This window comes from Quercus lobata, chromosome 11 (genome assembly GCF_001633185.2).
Source record: "Quercus lobata isolate SW786 chromosome 11, ValleyOak3.0 Primary Assembly, whole genome shotgun sequence".
NCBI lineage: Eukaryota > Viridiplantae > Streptophyta > Magnoliopsida > Fagales > Fagaceae > Quercus > Quercus lobata.
The window spans coordinates 48,486,495-48,502,179 of NC_044914.1; the positions used below are offsets into that span (position 1 = coordinate 48,486,495).

Sequence of the window (15,685 nt, forward strand, 5' to 3'; positions counted from 1 at the left end):
GATCAGAAGAAAACTGCGTTCCTCAATAGCTAGGGCCTATATTGCTATAAAGTCATGCCATTCGGATTAAAGAATGCAAGTGCCACGTACCAGAGATTGGTAAACCAGATGTTCAATAAGTAAATAGGCAGAAATATGGAGGTCTATATGGATGACATGCTCGTGAAAAGTAAGGAAGACAAAACCCTCCTAGAAGACCTCTTGGAGACGTTCGATACTTTGGGAAGGTATAGAATGAAGCTCAACCTGGCAAAGTGTGTCTTCGGGGTCTCGTCAAGGAAATTCCTAGGCTTCATGGTATCACAGCGAGGAATTGAGGCATATCCAAAGAAGGTCAAAGCCATACTTGACATGACTTCCCCAAAGACAGTCAAGGAAGTGCAAAGGCTGATGGGATGAGCGGCAGCATTAAACAAGTTTGTCTTGAAGGCCATTGATAAGTGTCTTCCGTTCTTTAAAACTCTTAAATAGGCCTTCCATTGGATGGATGAGTGTAAGGCAACCTTTCAAAGCCTCAAGGAGTATATGGCCAAGCCTTTATTGTTGAGCCTATCAGTTAAAGGAGAAGAGTTGTTTTTATATCTTGCTGCGTCACAAACAACCGTCAGCTCAGCATTGATCCATGAAGAATCCAAAATATAGCGACTAGTGTACCTCACAAGTCAAGTTTTTCAGGGAGCCGAGGCAAAATAGCCACGAATAGAGAAGATGGCTTTCTCGCTAATCGTGGCTTCAAGGAAGCTTCGTCCATACTTCCAAGCTCATACCATCATGGCAATGACGGACCAGCCAATCTGGAAAGCAATGAGTAAGCCAGATGCTGTAGGGCATATTATCCAATGGGCCGTCGAGCTAAGCCAGTTTGATATTGAGTACAGATCGAGAACAACAATCAAAGCTCAAGCTTTGGCAGATTTTATTACAAAATATACTCTTCCCGACTCAAATTAGGAAGTAGAATACTAGACGATTTGCACAAATAGCTTGTCTGTTACAGGTCTCGGAGGTGTCGGTATCATTGTGACATCACTTGAGAAAGACACCCTTAAGTATGGAGTTCAACTCCAATTTCCAGCAACGAACAATGAAGCAGTCCTCACTAGCCTAAGAATTGCAAAGGCCTTGGGGGTCAAGAGTTTGAAATTAAAGACTGATTCGAAGCTGGTTGTTGGCCAAATGACCAACAAATATCAAGTGAAGGAAGAGAGAATGAAGAATTACCTTAAGCTAACAACTCAGCTTATTAACAAATTCAATGATGTCAAGGTCAAACAAATCCCACGAGAGGACAACTTAGCTGCTGACGAGATAGCTAGACTAGCTCTAACTAAAAATGCCTCAATGGCGATAGAGTTGCTTATGGAAGTCTAGACAAGCCCTAGTATTGACGGGCTACACACCCTTTCAGTCTAACAACTTGGTACTTGGATGGATCAAATCCTTTCTTATATCAAACATGGTTAACTCCCATCTGACCCGTCGAAAGCAAAGAAGGTTAGAGTCAGGGCAACTAGATTCATTGTCATGAATGGTGAACTTTACAAAAGAGGATTTTCACTGCCATACTTGAAATGCCTGACTCCTATGGAAGCAACGTATGTGTTGCAAGAAATCCATGAAGGCGTATGTGGAAACCATTCAGGACCTCGTTCCTTGGTGGAAAAGACGATTAGGGCAGGTTACTTTTGGCCGACTATGCAAAAAGATACGATTGAGCTTGTCAAAAAATGTGATAAGTGTCAATGGTTCAGAAATGTGCAGCATATACCTGGGGAATTACTGACAAGCATCTCCTCACCTTGGCCGTTCTCCATATAGGGGATCGATATCGTTGGCCCACTCCCTCGGGGGAAGAAGCAGGTGAAGTTCCTACTCGTTGTCATTGATTACTTCACCAAATGTGTCGAAGTAGAACCACTAGCAATAATCACAAAAGGAAAAATATAGAGCTTCGTCTAGAAGAACATTGTCTGCAGGTTTCGAATCCTAAGGACGATCATCTTTGATAATGATCGACAGTTTGACAATCGAAAATTTGGGAATTTTGTGCAAAGATGGGGATACAAAAGTACTATTCATCACCTGGGCACCCTTAGGCCAATGGACAGACAAAGGTAACGAATCGTACTTTGCTTAAACTCATCAAAGCACAACTTAAAGGGGTAAAAGGTGCATGGTCAGAAGTGTTACCCGGGGTGTTATGGGCCTACCGGACGACTACAAGAACACCAGCAGTAGAAACTCCATTTAAGTTGGCCTTCGGTACTGAAGCAGTCATTCTCATTGAAGTAGGAGTATCTAGTCTTAGGCGAGCTCATTATGACAAAGGTACAAACAATGACGAGCTGAGAGGAGGCAGCCCTAAAAATGGCTTAGTATCAACAGATAATGGTAAAGTACCACAATCAGAGGGTTAAGCTTAGAAGGTTCAACCCCGATGACATGGTACTGCAAAAAGTCTCACAAGCTACTAAGGACCCGGCTCAGGGGAAGTTAGGCCTTACTTGGGAGGGTCCATATAAAGTCATCTGTTACTCCAGAAGAGGAAGCTATTACCTGAAGGACCTTGACGGCAACCCATTGACATGTCCCTAGAACGTGGAACATCTCAAGAAATACCGTCAATGAGAAGTACTTGATTCAATAAGCTCATTTTGTAAGAGCACTTCGCCTGACGATGCATCAGATAAGCGAGATTTCATTTTTTTTTCCTTTAAGTATTTTTTCCTTCAAGTACTTTAATCAAGTTATTTTCAGTAATTTCCTTGTAATCCCCTCTTAAATGAGGACGCATGAAATGATAGGGCTCTATAAGCCATTCCCTTTTCAATAAATTTGACAAAGCTTCCAACTTAAGTTAAGATCAAACACGAGAAGAAAATATACACGACAAAATGACAAGTTTAAATCATAAGCGTGGTAATAACTCGAATGATGAGTAAAAATCACAAAATATGGTAAAAACTCAAATGACATGTTTAAATCATAAGCGTGGTAATAACTTGAGTGACGAGTAAAAATCACAAAATATGGTAAAAACTCAAATGACGAGTTTAAATCATAAGCATGGTAATAACTCGAGTGACGAGTATAAATCACAAAACATGGTAAAAACTCAAATAATGAGTTTAAATCATAAGCATGATAAAAACTCTAACAACGAGTATAAATCATAAGTACGAGAACTTCAAGTTCAAATCATGTATTTCCAAAGGAATACTATATAATGGTCAAAAATCTCAAGACGAGAACTTCGAGGTTTAAACCATAATAAAATTTCTTGAGCAAAGGTTGAATAAGTAAATAAAGCCTAAACGAGTGCATTGTTTATAAAAGCAAAAGCCTCAAAATAGGAGGCACCCATTGTCTTTAAGTTAAAGCCTCAAAATAGGAGGCATCCATTTTCTTTAAGTTAAAGCCTCAAAACACGAGGCAGCCAAAAAAAAAAAAGAGTTATTTAAAAACTTTTTTCAAGGAGCATTGACGATCTCCTCAATATGGCCATCATCCATATGAGTTTCATCCGCAGCTCCACCTACAATAGTACCATCTCCTTCAGTAGCATTACCAGCATTGACAACAATTTCATCTTCCTTCTCTTTGGTCTCGTTGGCAAAGATCTTGGTATCAATAACTTCGAAATCTAGGTTTGCTAAGTTTGCTACTGGGTTGTGATGCTTCATCATCCACCTACAAAGAAGCTCAAAGCCCTTAAAGTATTGCATGAATTGAAGATCAAAAAAGCGATCAGATTCAAGAAATGTGGTGATCACCTTCTCATGTTCCTCATCTGTCTTCAGGAGGGCAGCTTGAACTTTTTTGTCCTTTTGAATGACAAGCTTCTTCTCCACCTTCAGTGCGTCCTTAAGTTCCTTCACCTTTTCCTTGGCCTTCGTCGCTTGGTCCATTGCCTCGATTAGATCCTTCCTCAACTTTGAGCTCTCGGCCTTAATCAAGTCAACCTTGGAATTCGCCACCACTACCTTCTCCTCACTGCTTAGGTAATCTGTCGTCAAGCGCAAAGACTCGCCCAAAACCTGGAAAGTGAAAGAAGGGTCAAAACTCTTAATAGGTGTAAATACTCAATGAGCAACGAAAAGTGGCTAAGTAAAATACCTACACCAGCTTATGAATATGGCAGCTGACCAACTCATGAGAAGGGATTGATGAGAGGCCTCTAAGCTCGTTGTCAATAATGATGTTGTGAGCTCGTCCAAGGGCTGTGGCAGGATCTTCCCAAACACTCTTACCAACCTTACCCTTCCCTTTAGAAAGAGTGGTTGGGGGAGTGAAGGCCATCATCTCAAGGGAAGGCATAGGAGAAGATGGGGTATCGAAGAAAGATAAATGGGTAGGGGTTTCATCTTTACCCTTATCCAACTTGAGCTTTTTCGATCCAGGAGTAAGCAGGGACAAAGGCTCGTTCTTCAAACTCTTCACATGAGCGTACTTATCCTTGCTATACCTAGTAGCCATTTCTACAAAATAGAAGGTTAGAAAACTTAGCTCTTACAAAGAAAGAGGAAATAAGAAAGAAGTTTAAGTCAAACCTACTTTTCTCTTCACGAGCAATCTTCTTTAAGACAAATGCGGAAGGTTCAGGTCCAAGGCAACACTCATATAAATGAAGAGGATCTACCAGATCGTCGAAATCATCAATAGTAAGGACAAACTTGGGAGAAGCTTGACCTCGTCCTTGATAACGCTCTTCCAATGTAGGACGATTAGAAACTACAAGACCAGTCAACTAGGAAAGATTAGAGAATGATAAGTTAAAATAGTTGGTTTAATGAAAAGGTAGAGAGACACACCAAGAGAGGGAATTTCCCATTTCCTTAGCAACCACAGGACCTCACCCCACAGGCCGTCAGTCATGGTTTCCCATCTGGGTCTAGAAACGTAAAAGCATCGTGACTTCCAGTCACAAAAGGAAGTAGGAGAGCTATGGACAATTCTAGACTCCCTATTCCAAGGCAAGAGTTCAAAATACCCATAGTGGGTAGAAGGTTTCAAATGATATAAGTGAAGAAATTCGTTTAAGGTAATCATGGACAGATACCCAAATTGACACACAACCAATAATCATCCTCCATGCATTAGGGATGAGCTGGCTAGGTGCAACATTAAGAGCAGAGAGAAGTTGCATAATGAAATGATGAACAAGAAAATGAAGGCCACATGAGAAAGTAGCTTCGTAAAAACTCACCTCACCATGGGCAAAGGAATAGGCTTTTTCGTTGGGACGAGGTAGCCTTGTAACGACCCCTCCAGGGAACTGGAACCTTTTTTGTATAGATTTCAGGTGCCTCTGTTCCAAAAGCAAGACTCAGAAAAAGCATGAAAAGGGATTGAAGACAAAGAAGAAAAGGGTTTTGAAGAAGAAGAGGGTTTTGAAGACGACGAAGGTTTTGACGTCACAATTTCAAAATCTTTATCAAAAGACTCACCACTCAACGATAGACCAGTCTTTAGTTCGCTAGACCAAACATCAATATCCCTATACTCTGTAGCAGTCATCTCTAGGTGATAAGCAATTAGAGGCGAATCAAGGGAAAAAGGCTAGTCAAAACGAGTCTAAAAGCTCCACAATCTCAAGATAAAAACAAACCAACTTGAGGACGATGCCCACCAGAAAACTCAAGAAATACCCCTAGTCTAGCAAAGAAGAATGATATAGAGGGAGTTGCTTGCCTAATGAAAGCAAAACCAACCATTAATGGAACCTAGAGGAAAAGGAGTCCTATCGTACGGAGGGTGCAGAAGCTTTCTTTTGGTTTCAGACTTCAAGTGTAGCGTATAATGAAGAAGAAGAAGGATATGAGGAGTTTCTTTGCTAAGAAAGGAAACAAAATCAATGCATGGGAAAACACAAGGATAGAACACACGCGTGGCCAACACGAGATAGAAACGTGGCAATCATTTGACGAAAAAGTCACCCCATAATAGATGTGATGGGACGAGAATCTCGAGGCATGAATAAACTGACCCGCCCAAGAAGGACTTTCCATATTCCCTTGCTCATCCAAACAAAGGACGACAAAGGAATAAAGGGGGCAACTAACGAGTAGCACCTGAATGGTCATTTGTAACTCGCAAAACGTCTATAACAATGACAAGTAAGAGTGTGGATGAGCGTAAGTGCATTAAGTACAGACAGCATTCAATGATTGAGTGATAAATGAGCACAAAACCGTTATCTCCATCCAATAATATGTAGTTAAAGGTCGGTTACAAACAGGAAACGTTGGGATTAAATGGCCACTATTGAGCATTAAATCCTCCAACTACAGTTTAACGTTAGACTGAGCATTAACTCGGCATAAGGCTATATAAAGCTAGGAAAGACAAATAAAAGGGACAAGATTTTTACACTACAGAATTGAGATTCCTAAATAGTTTAAGCTAACTTAAGTATCGGAGGGTCCTTGGCAAGCCCCAGACCGATGCCATTATCTATTTGGTGTTTTCTCTTACACAGGGTCTCATGTCGTCCATCTTATTGACGAGGTGAAATTGTGCTTCATCAACTATTATTTTATTTTATTTGTATCATAATTTTTTCTTCTATACTAAAGTGTTTTCTAAACAAAAAAAGTCATTTCTCAAAAAATAAATAAATAAGAACAAAAAGTTAGGACTCAAGTTAAGATAAAGCCAAGCTCTTTAATGACTTGATTTTTCCCATCAAAATTGACGCACGCCTAAATTACTTATCTAGCTTTTTCCAAATTCCCAAAAAACATGAATATTTTATACTTATTTATACCACATTAACGGGTGCTGTGCTGTACAGCACCCGTTAATAGCACCCTACTTTTACATTAGAAAGAGTGGTGTGCTGTACGCATGTGCAAGAGCATCTTACTTTTACAGCAAAATACTGTCTCAAAAGCTGACCACAAAAACCATTCTTTTGAGGATTTTTTTTTTCTTGAATAAAAAAAAAGTGGTCTTCAGTGTAAGTTCATCAATTCTACGTCATGTGATGGTAATGGATAATATCACATGTGCCACACGGCCTTAGTAGGACTATCGTTCAAACCGCTCATCTCTAATTACTAAAATAAGGACTCCTACCCACACCGCATATGGTCATTCTTTTGAGAATTAGGATTGATTAATTTTACCGTAAATATATAAAGTCTTAAAAGTCTTTTCAAAAAGAAGATTTAGGCCTAAGCTTCTTTAGTTTTAAACCTATTTTTTGGCAGAATCTCTATCAATTTTATATGTATTCCACTAACAGTTCACAAAACCCACAATATCCATCAATGCAAAACATTAAAAGATTCTAACAAATTAATAAAGTCCCAATAAAGTAGACGAATTTGTTATTGGAATGAACAAGCACTGTGGTCCTTTGAAAGAGAATATAGACTCCTTTATTATAGCTCAATAATTTATAGCCACAATATGGTACTTCACAAAAGAATCCCCAGAGTTAAGATTGAAAAAATGTGTCTTTGCTTGCACGAATCCACATGCCAACCGGAAAGCACCAGTCTCACCTATAATTGGCATCTCAAGGATTGGATGAAACACTGCATTCTTGCCCAAAATAGTGAGAGTGCTACCATTGAATTACCCAACTGTGGAAACAAGGTTCCTGGCCAAAAGTAGGCCTACTTCTTGTTGGCCAGCTGACCCATATAGAGCTTGAGCTCGACCCACAAGCTTGGAGGTGGGTTCAGGCCCTTCTGTTAATGGGTCATCAAAAATATTGACTAGTCCAAAGAAGGTGGGTGATTTCTTAGTCTTTGATGCTTCAGCTACTTCCACTGCACCAGGGTTTTTTCCTGATAGTGTGTCAAGGAAGTAAAAGTGGAGCCTAGGGCCCTAGAGACTTTCTCTTTGGCATGAGTTTCAACATTCTTCTCCCATAACGTTATAACTATTTCAAATGTTTTTAGCTTTCTCTGATCTGTATACATTTATACATAAATCAATCCTAAAATATCAAAATCAAGTTGAGCTATTTACGCATAGTTCACACCCAGAAAAAATATGCACTATAACAAAAAAAGAATAGGCGCAATTGAAATTTTAAATGCTATTGTATATATGGCTCAAATCGACTTAAGATGACCGACATTTGGTCCAAGTGGTACCTCGAAAGGTACTAAATACCTAGGGGTTGAAGGGGGGTTCAAGTTTAGGAGGTCAAAGGGTCATATATATATATATATATATATATATATATAGGACGAAGTTTAACTACAAAATTGGTTGTAACTTAAGGCTACAACTTTACCTAATAAAATAAATATTATTACATATTTTTTGAAAATCTTATAGTTAAATTGTATGCTCTTTGTGTTCTTGATACACATGTCAAATGTTGTATCAATTGGATATTATTTACCATATGATCTACAAGTTTATATTTTATGCATAATTTGAAACTATAAAAACTTGCAATTTAAACAATTTATTGATGAGATAGCTATTAATCTTTAATTTTCTAAAAATTTTGCAAGCATGAAAGATATAAGATGAAAATGTAATCCAATGGTAGATTTGTCAAAATTCACCTCTAATAAAAAGATATTGAGTAAACTTGTAGCCTTAGGTTATAACTAATTTTGTAGAAAATGAGTTGAAACATCTAATGTATTCAGCATAAGTTATTGACTTATTTCAATTTAAGAAAAAAGAAAAAGAAAAAGAAGGGAAATCTCACAACTAATGCAAGAAATTTTCAATTCCTAGTGTGCTTGAATTTCTTTTTCTTTCAGCATTTTGTTTCACAAGAAGAACTACCAAAAAATATGCAATTTAAGCCCATTCAATCAATGGAAAGTGCAACAATGGAAACTTCCAATTTCAAGAAAATGCAATCATGCGGTGGGTGCTCGAATTACAAGAAGAGGCCTTGGACATGTATAATATATGGGATCGACCATATTATGATTATTGTACTCTCTTAAGCACATAGGACACTATTGACACCAATAATTTGAATGGCAAATCATTTGATCCATATAATACTAATGGATTCTTAAAATACCAAAATGCAGACTTTTGCTATATTGTACGACCACAAGAGCATAAGGTTAATTCAACTTAAGAACTAATTCCATGAAATGAGTTTTATAATACCAAAAAAAAAAGAAAAAAAGAAGAAGAAGCTAAAGATATAGTATTACAAAATGAAAGAAATCAATACTGTAACAAAAGTTTTTACTTCAGCCTAATTAAAAAGATAACAGTGGGAGGGAGCTTGAAGATGATGCTACACCACTGTCCGCACCTGACATTGTTGATGTAGAAACTGCATCCCATTGCTCATACATTTCAGTTCTGGCATATTCAACCTCTTCGTGATTTTGTTGAACATTAGGAGTTTTTTGCAATGTTTTGACTGCCTCCAATTGCATTGCAACTTCTTTCATTGTAGGTCGTTTCTTCCCTTTCATATTCAAGCACATTTTTGCAAGGTTTGCAACTGCTATGATTTCTTCTTGTTTAGCTTCCTTCATAACTTGAGCATCGATAATATCAAACAAATTGTTCTCCTCCATTGAATGAATGAAATATGTGGCTAAACTTCTGCATTCTTTTGTCCTTGTAGAAGAAATCGCTTTTTCTCCAGTTAAGAGCTCAACAAGGACAACACCAAAACTATAAACGTCACTCTTTTCTGTAAATTGACTTGATTGGAAATACTCGGGGTCTAAATATCCAAAAGTGCCTTGTACTACTGTGGTTAGGTGAGTTTGATCAACAGCAATGGATCTTGAAGTCCCAAAATCTGCTACTTTTGCTCTGTACTTATCATCTAGGAGAATGTTTGTAGTCTTAATGTCTCGGTGGTAAATGGGTGTAGAAGCTGCTGAGTGTAAGTAGAAAAGAGCTCCTGCAACTTCTGTAGCAATTCGTAAACGCATATCCCATGTTGCTGGAAACTCCTCATTTTGTTCATTGAGATATTGGGATAGAGTTCCATTAGGAATGAATTCATAAACTAGCAAAGGAACTTCTGTCTCCAAACAACAACCAAGTAGTTTAACCACATTCCTATGATTAATTTGTGAAAGAATGACAACTTCATTAACAAATTCTTCAAGTTTTCCTTCATCAATTACCTTGGACTTTTTTATTGCAACAATTTTCCCATCTATTAACATACCTTTATAAACAGTGCCCTGTCCTCCTTGGCCAAGAATTCTATTCACATTAAAATTGTCAGTGGCCTTTTCCAAATCCTTTGAATTAAACAATTTAGTGTTTTTCTCAACAGTCACTTCACTTGAAGACAATTGTTGTTGTAATAATAAACCACCATTTCGTTTGAAGAACTTCTCCTTGCGCTTAATATTCTTCCTTTTTTTTACCACTTTGTATGACCACCATCCACCAATAAATAGAAATAATAGCCCAATGCCTGTGCTAATACCTGGTTAACACAATGAAATGAGAAAGATTACTCCTGGTAGATCTTATAATATTTTTGAATAAAATAGAGACAACTTCTTCGAATGCCTAAAGGCTAGACAAAAAATCTCGGGACAAAAGTATGTTAACTTACATCAACAAGTTTTAATCAAAGAGAATGATACACTAAAAGTGGGTCGTAGATGGAGGATAAAAGATAACAGAAAAGAAGTTTAGCCAAAAAAAAAAAAATATGAAAATAGAAAAGAACAAGCATTAAGTTCTAAAGGCTCTAGCATATCTCAAGAGCCAAGACCAATCGAAAGCTTATAATAGTTTTGAATAAAATAGAGACAACTTCTTTGAACGCCAAAAGGCTAGACAAACTATTTTGTGACAAAAGTATGTTTACTTACATTGACAAGTAGTAATCAAAGAGAATGATACTCTAAAATTCTTGGAAAATTTGTCAAACATTCGCATAAATTCTTTTGAGTTTGCTTTTGTGTCATCTTCTTCTTTTCTTTTCTTTTTTTTTTTCTTTTTTTCTAGAGTAAATAAAAACAACTTGTGGTCATCTTCATAATAATACCATTTGTTAGTGACCAACTGGTTTGTGGACGAAATGAATAGGAAATGTTTAAAATTTGACTTGATTCAAGGGAGTCACCCTAAAGAAGTATTAAAGATGTAAAAAGATTAGGAGACAAAAGGGAAACAGTAACCAATAATTGGGTTATTATTCTTCATTCAATATTATCCCTATGCCTTTACCATTTGGAGTTCTGAAATCACTTTAATTCATGTTTCAGATAAATCTTTTTTCAATTATTGTAGATCTCAGAGGGTAAAAGGACATACCTATTATGATAATTTTGTTGCGAGACTTGCGTTCATAAATTGAAGATGAAACAAAAATACAGTAGTATTCCCCAGGAACATTTACACAGCGATATCCATATCCATATCGAAGATATGAAAATCCACATGATTTGGGATCTGCACATTCGTCAATATCTGAAATAGTGGCATGTAATAACAAACACAACATTAGAATAGATGTTCAAAATTATCAACAATAAAACACGACAATACAACATTGACATTCATCAGAAAAGTCATTGCTGCTGTATAATACAACTAGTCAATAGTCACTAAACAGTCTAACGTCCAAAAAATATTCAACAAAATATGTTTTTTTTTTTATCTTTTTCTTTTTATGTTATTATTTTTATAAATATGAAATTTATTAATTATTAGTAAACATTTATTATATATGATTGTATTAATATATACAATTATTTATTCTACCATTTAAAAAAAATGATGTGACAAGTTCTAATAGGGAGTTTAAATATAGGAGACTTGATAGGGAATTTACACTTTAATTTAATGAGCTATGTATGACACAAAAGTAATTAATTAGAAAAAATAAAAAATAAAATAAAATAAATTAGTCAACTATATAAATGTATTACATGTTTTTAGTAAAAATCTAGGAGGGGCATTATTTAAATTTATGTCCAATTATTTATTTATTTATTTATTTTACCAAGAATACAAGAGGGTAGGAGGATTTTTGAAAAGTCAAACTAGCCCCCCGGCCCAATCCCTCCCTCCGCCCCTGTTGCCAACAATGAGGGGATTTCAAAGGTAGAAATCTTGGAGGCCTAAAGGATAGGATAGTAAGGAAAGTACAAGGTTGGAAAGAATTATTGTTTTTGAAACCCGAATGAATGAAAGCCGGATGAAAAATCTTGATAAAGAAAGTAGCAAAAGTCATACCCACCCATATTATGAACTATTTTAAATTATTTTAAGCAACATGTGATGAAATTAATTCTGCTATGGCAATGATCATAGTATACACTTGCTAAAGCTATATGGACTATGTTAGGATAAGAAAGAGAGAGGCATAGTATGCCTCGAATCTAGTAATGTTTGCCAAGCTAGATGGAGGGTCATTAAGGACATCCACATACTAATGTACCAACTATATATATATAGCACAATACTTCTTATCACGCTCGTATAAGCCTTAAATTAATCCTTCCTATATTTGATGAATATCTGACTTTCTATGAAAAATAGTGCTGCAAACTTTAATACTAGCCTTGATCAACGATATTACTTTGTTGTCCTCTACTGGTTTGCTGATTGATGTTGTAAGGTTTGGTGCTAGACTTTTTACTCAATTATGTTGCTGTCATGTTAAGAAAGAAGGTAATAATTTTTAACAAATGATGTACCAAAATAAAATTTTTTTGGAACACAATATTTGTCACACGTGTCCTAGTTGTGACTCTTGTGACACAAAAATATATCTACAGACTTTGTTATACCCAAAATGAAATTCTGTGACAACATCAAAATTAATTAATTTAATCATTTTTATTGGTCTATGAAAATGAAACACACATTAAATTTTTTATTAATAAATAGAATTAATAGAGTGCGAGAAGTTTACCTTGACATCCATCAACAAGATAGGGATTTCCTTCAAAGCCGGAGTCGCAAGTACATTTAAAAGTTGAACTGCTCATATTACCCAATAACGAAGAACCATTTGCAAACCGACAGGTTGAGTGAGATGAATTACTTCCCATTATAAGAGAAGATAAGTTTGCATTTATTTCCCAATTTAATACCACCGGAACATGAGACATGTTTCGGACTTCAAAGTGGTTTGTTACATTTTCCTCGAACCACATCTGATCTACTACGGAGGCATAATTGCAGTCTTTGGCCCATTGAAATTCTACGGTCTTCAACGAAATAGATGCCTTAAACACATTGAGATCTGAAGGGATTGTGGTTTTGCAACAGTCGATGCCATTGCAACTACTGCCGTTTGACTGTATGGGGTCCCCGTCCTTCTCACAAACGGACATGCACCCACCATATATATTGAATGAGCTACTTGAGTAAGAACTAGTGGATAAAAGATAAGCCACGTTGCCACAACCCATGGCAACGAATATGTTTTTCAATTTTGAGAAGACAAAGGGACTTGATGCTAAGCTCACATTTGGTAAACTCTTAGTCGCATTCTTAGTCCCACTCTTAGGACACCACCATGACATAGGATAGTTAACGCGAAGTTTGCCCTTAAATGAAATGTCCAGCACCTCCAGATCTAATCTTCTCAAGAAAGGCTTGGGAGAGCCAATAAGAGTAGTGTTTTTGCAATCTATCGCAAACGAATCGTCAATGTAGCAACCAGGTTCAATTCCAAAAGGGTATGGAATTGTAACGCGCCCACAAGCTCCACTACATGAACTGTTTCCCAAATCCACTGCTTTTATAAATACATTCATTGACCACAATAGAAACATCATTCCCACCGCCATACCCATATCTCTGTGTGTGATGATGATAAAGAGTCTCAGTGTGAATTAAACAGCAAGGCCAAGCCCTAACTTCTTATAATAAGCCCAAAATAAAAAATAAAAACTAGATATTTCTGTGGAAATTGCATAGAAGACCAGAGTCAACATCGAAGTCAGCGAAAATCTAGCAGCCCATATTGACGCGTGGCTTTTAATTTGGTCACTTTAGTATAAAATTCATAACAAGAGCTGGGCAACACGTGTTAATGAGCCAATTGCTGGCCCCCTTGAAAAGTAAAAGTTAACTTTTCAAATGGTATTTATTTCAGTCGTAAAGTTTGGTTTTTTTATAATTATACGACAAAAATGTCCATTTAACACATTTTTCTTTATCTTACTTTTTTATTTTCTGTTCAGTTTCATTTTATCAATATTTTATTCTTTATCTCCTTTCACTTTATCAAGATGAAACTCATTTTTTTTCACTTTACCATTATCAAACTCGCTTCAGAAGAGATGAAAATAAGTTAGACGGTTCAATGAAAGATTATAAAGTTATTTTATAATGTACAATAATTTTATTTTATTAAATTCATAACAAGAGCCAGGCAGCACATGTTAACAAGCTAGCTGGTGGGACTCAGAGCATTAGCATTAGAAAATTCCAATGCTATTCTATTTTACCATTCTAAAACAATACTTTATCAATATACCATACCATTTTACAATTTCTCCACATCCCAAAACTCTATTTTTATTAAAATATTATTTTTTAACCCATTCTTTATTATTTCTTCCCAACCGTTCAGCTCATTTTCCTGGGCTTTTCAACAGCCATTTTTATTTCGCTCTCCCAGCACCGATTCAACACACAACACACACCCATTATACAAAGATCAACCTATCCAAACCCATCACCACACCCACACACACACACAAACACAAACATCAAACCAGCAACAAAGCCACGCACAAACAGAACCCAGCAACAAAGCCACGCACAAACAAAACCCAGCAACAAAGCCACACACAAACAGCAACAAAGCCACGCACAAACAGAACCCAGCAACAAAGCCACGCACAAACACAACCCAGCAACAAAGCCAAGCCACACACACAAACACAAACCCATTCAAAAACCGGGCCACCGATCAAAAACCCAGGCCAAGCCACCAATCCACGCCGCCGATCAACCAATCCACACTGCCGATTTGAAACCCAGGCCACCGATCAAGAACCGGAGCAAACCCATTCAAAAAAACATCATCACCGGAGCCACCAGAGCAAACCCATCCAATAAAATCATCACCGAAGCCATCGGAGCAAATCCATTCAAAAAAATGAGAGAGATGAGAGAGCAGAGACGAGAGAGAAGATGGAGAGCAGAGACGAGAAAGCAAATCCATTCAAAAAACATCATCATCGGAGCCACCGAAGCAAACCCATTCAAAAAAAACATCACTGGAGCCATCGGACCAAATCCATTCAAAAAAATGAGAGAGATGAGAGAGCAGATCAAGAGCAGAAACGAGAGAGAAGACGGAGAGCAGAGACAAGAGAGAGAGAAGGGCACAGACAAAATGAGAGAGATGAGAGACAGAGGAAAGAGAGTAGAGATAAATTTTTTTTTTTTTTTATACAATACTGCTACAGTGCAATTCTATCTTTAGAATTGCACTGTAGCAAGTATTGCAAAAAATTTACAATACTTGCCTTTGCCATTTTCTGATGTAGATGATTTTAAGGTTACAAATGCTAAATTTTCCTTAGATATAGCATTAGCATTTTCCAATGCTAATGCTCTATAGAAATATGGTAAAAGTTAACTTTTGAGATGGTATTTACTTTTTTTTTTTAGAAACAAGATGGTATTTACTTTAAGTGTGAAGTATTAATGCTTTTTTTTCTTTAATATTTACTTTTTCCCTACATATATTTTTAATGGCATAATTGTAAATAACTTAAAAACAGTAAACCTCACT

At 36.7% G+C, this 15,685-nt stretch overlaps 1 protein-coding gene across 1 annotated transcript; it reads right to left on the minus strand.

The window, feature by feature from the left end:
* Positions 1 to 8,948: 8,948 nt before the first annotated feature.
* LOC115967718 (wall-associated receptor kinase-like 1) lies at positions 8,949 to 13,749 on the minus strand. Its single transcript, XM_031086851.1, has 3 exons — positions 12,842 to 13,749; positions 11,236 to 11,391; positions 8,949 to 10,396 (listed from the first exon to the last, which is right to left on the minus strand). Exons 1-3 carry the CDS (start codon positions 13,728 to 13,730, stop codon positions 9,195 to 9,197), a joined length of 2,247 nt encoding a protein of 748 aa, XP_030942711.1. The 5' UTR covers positions 13,731 to 13,749; the 3' UTR covers positions 8,949 to 9,194.
* Between the last annotated feature and the right edge of the window lie 1,936 nt (positions 13,750 to 15,685).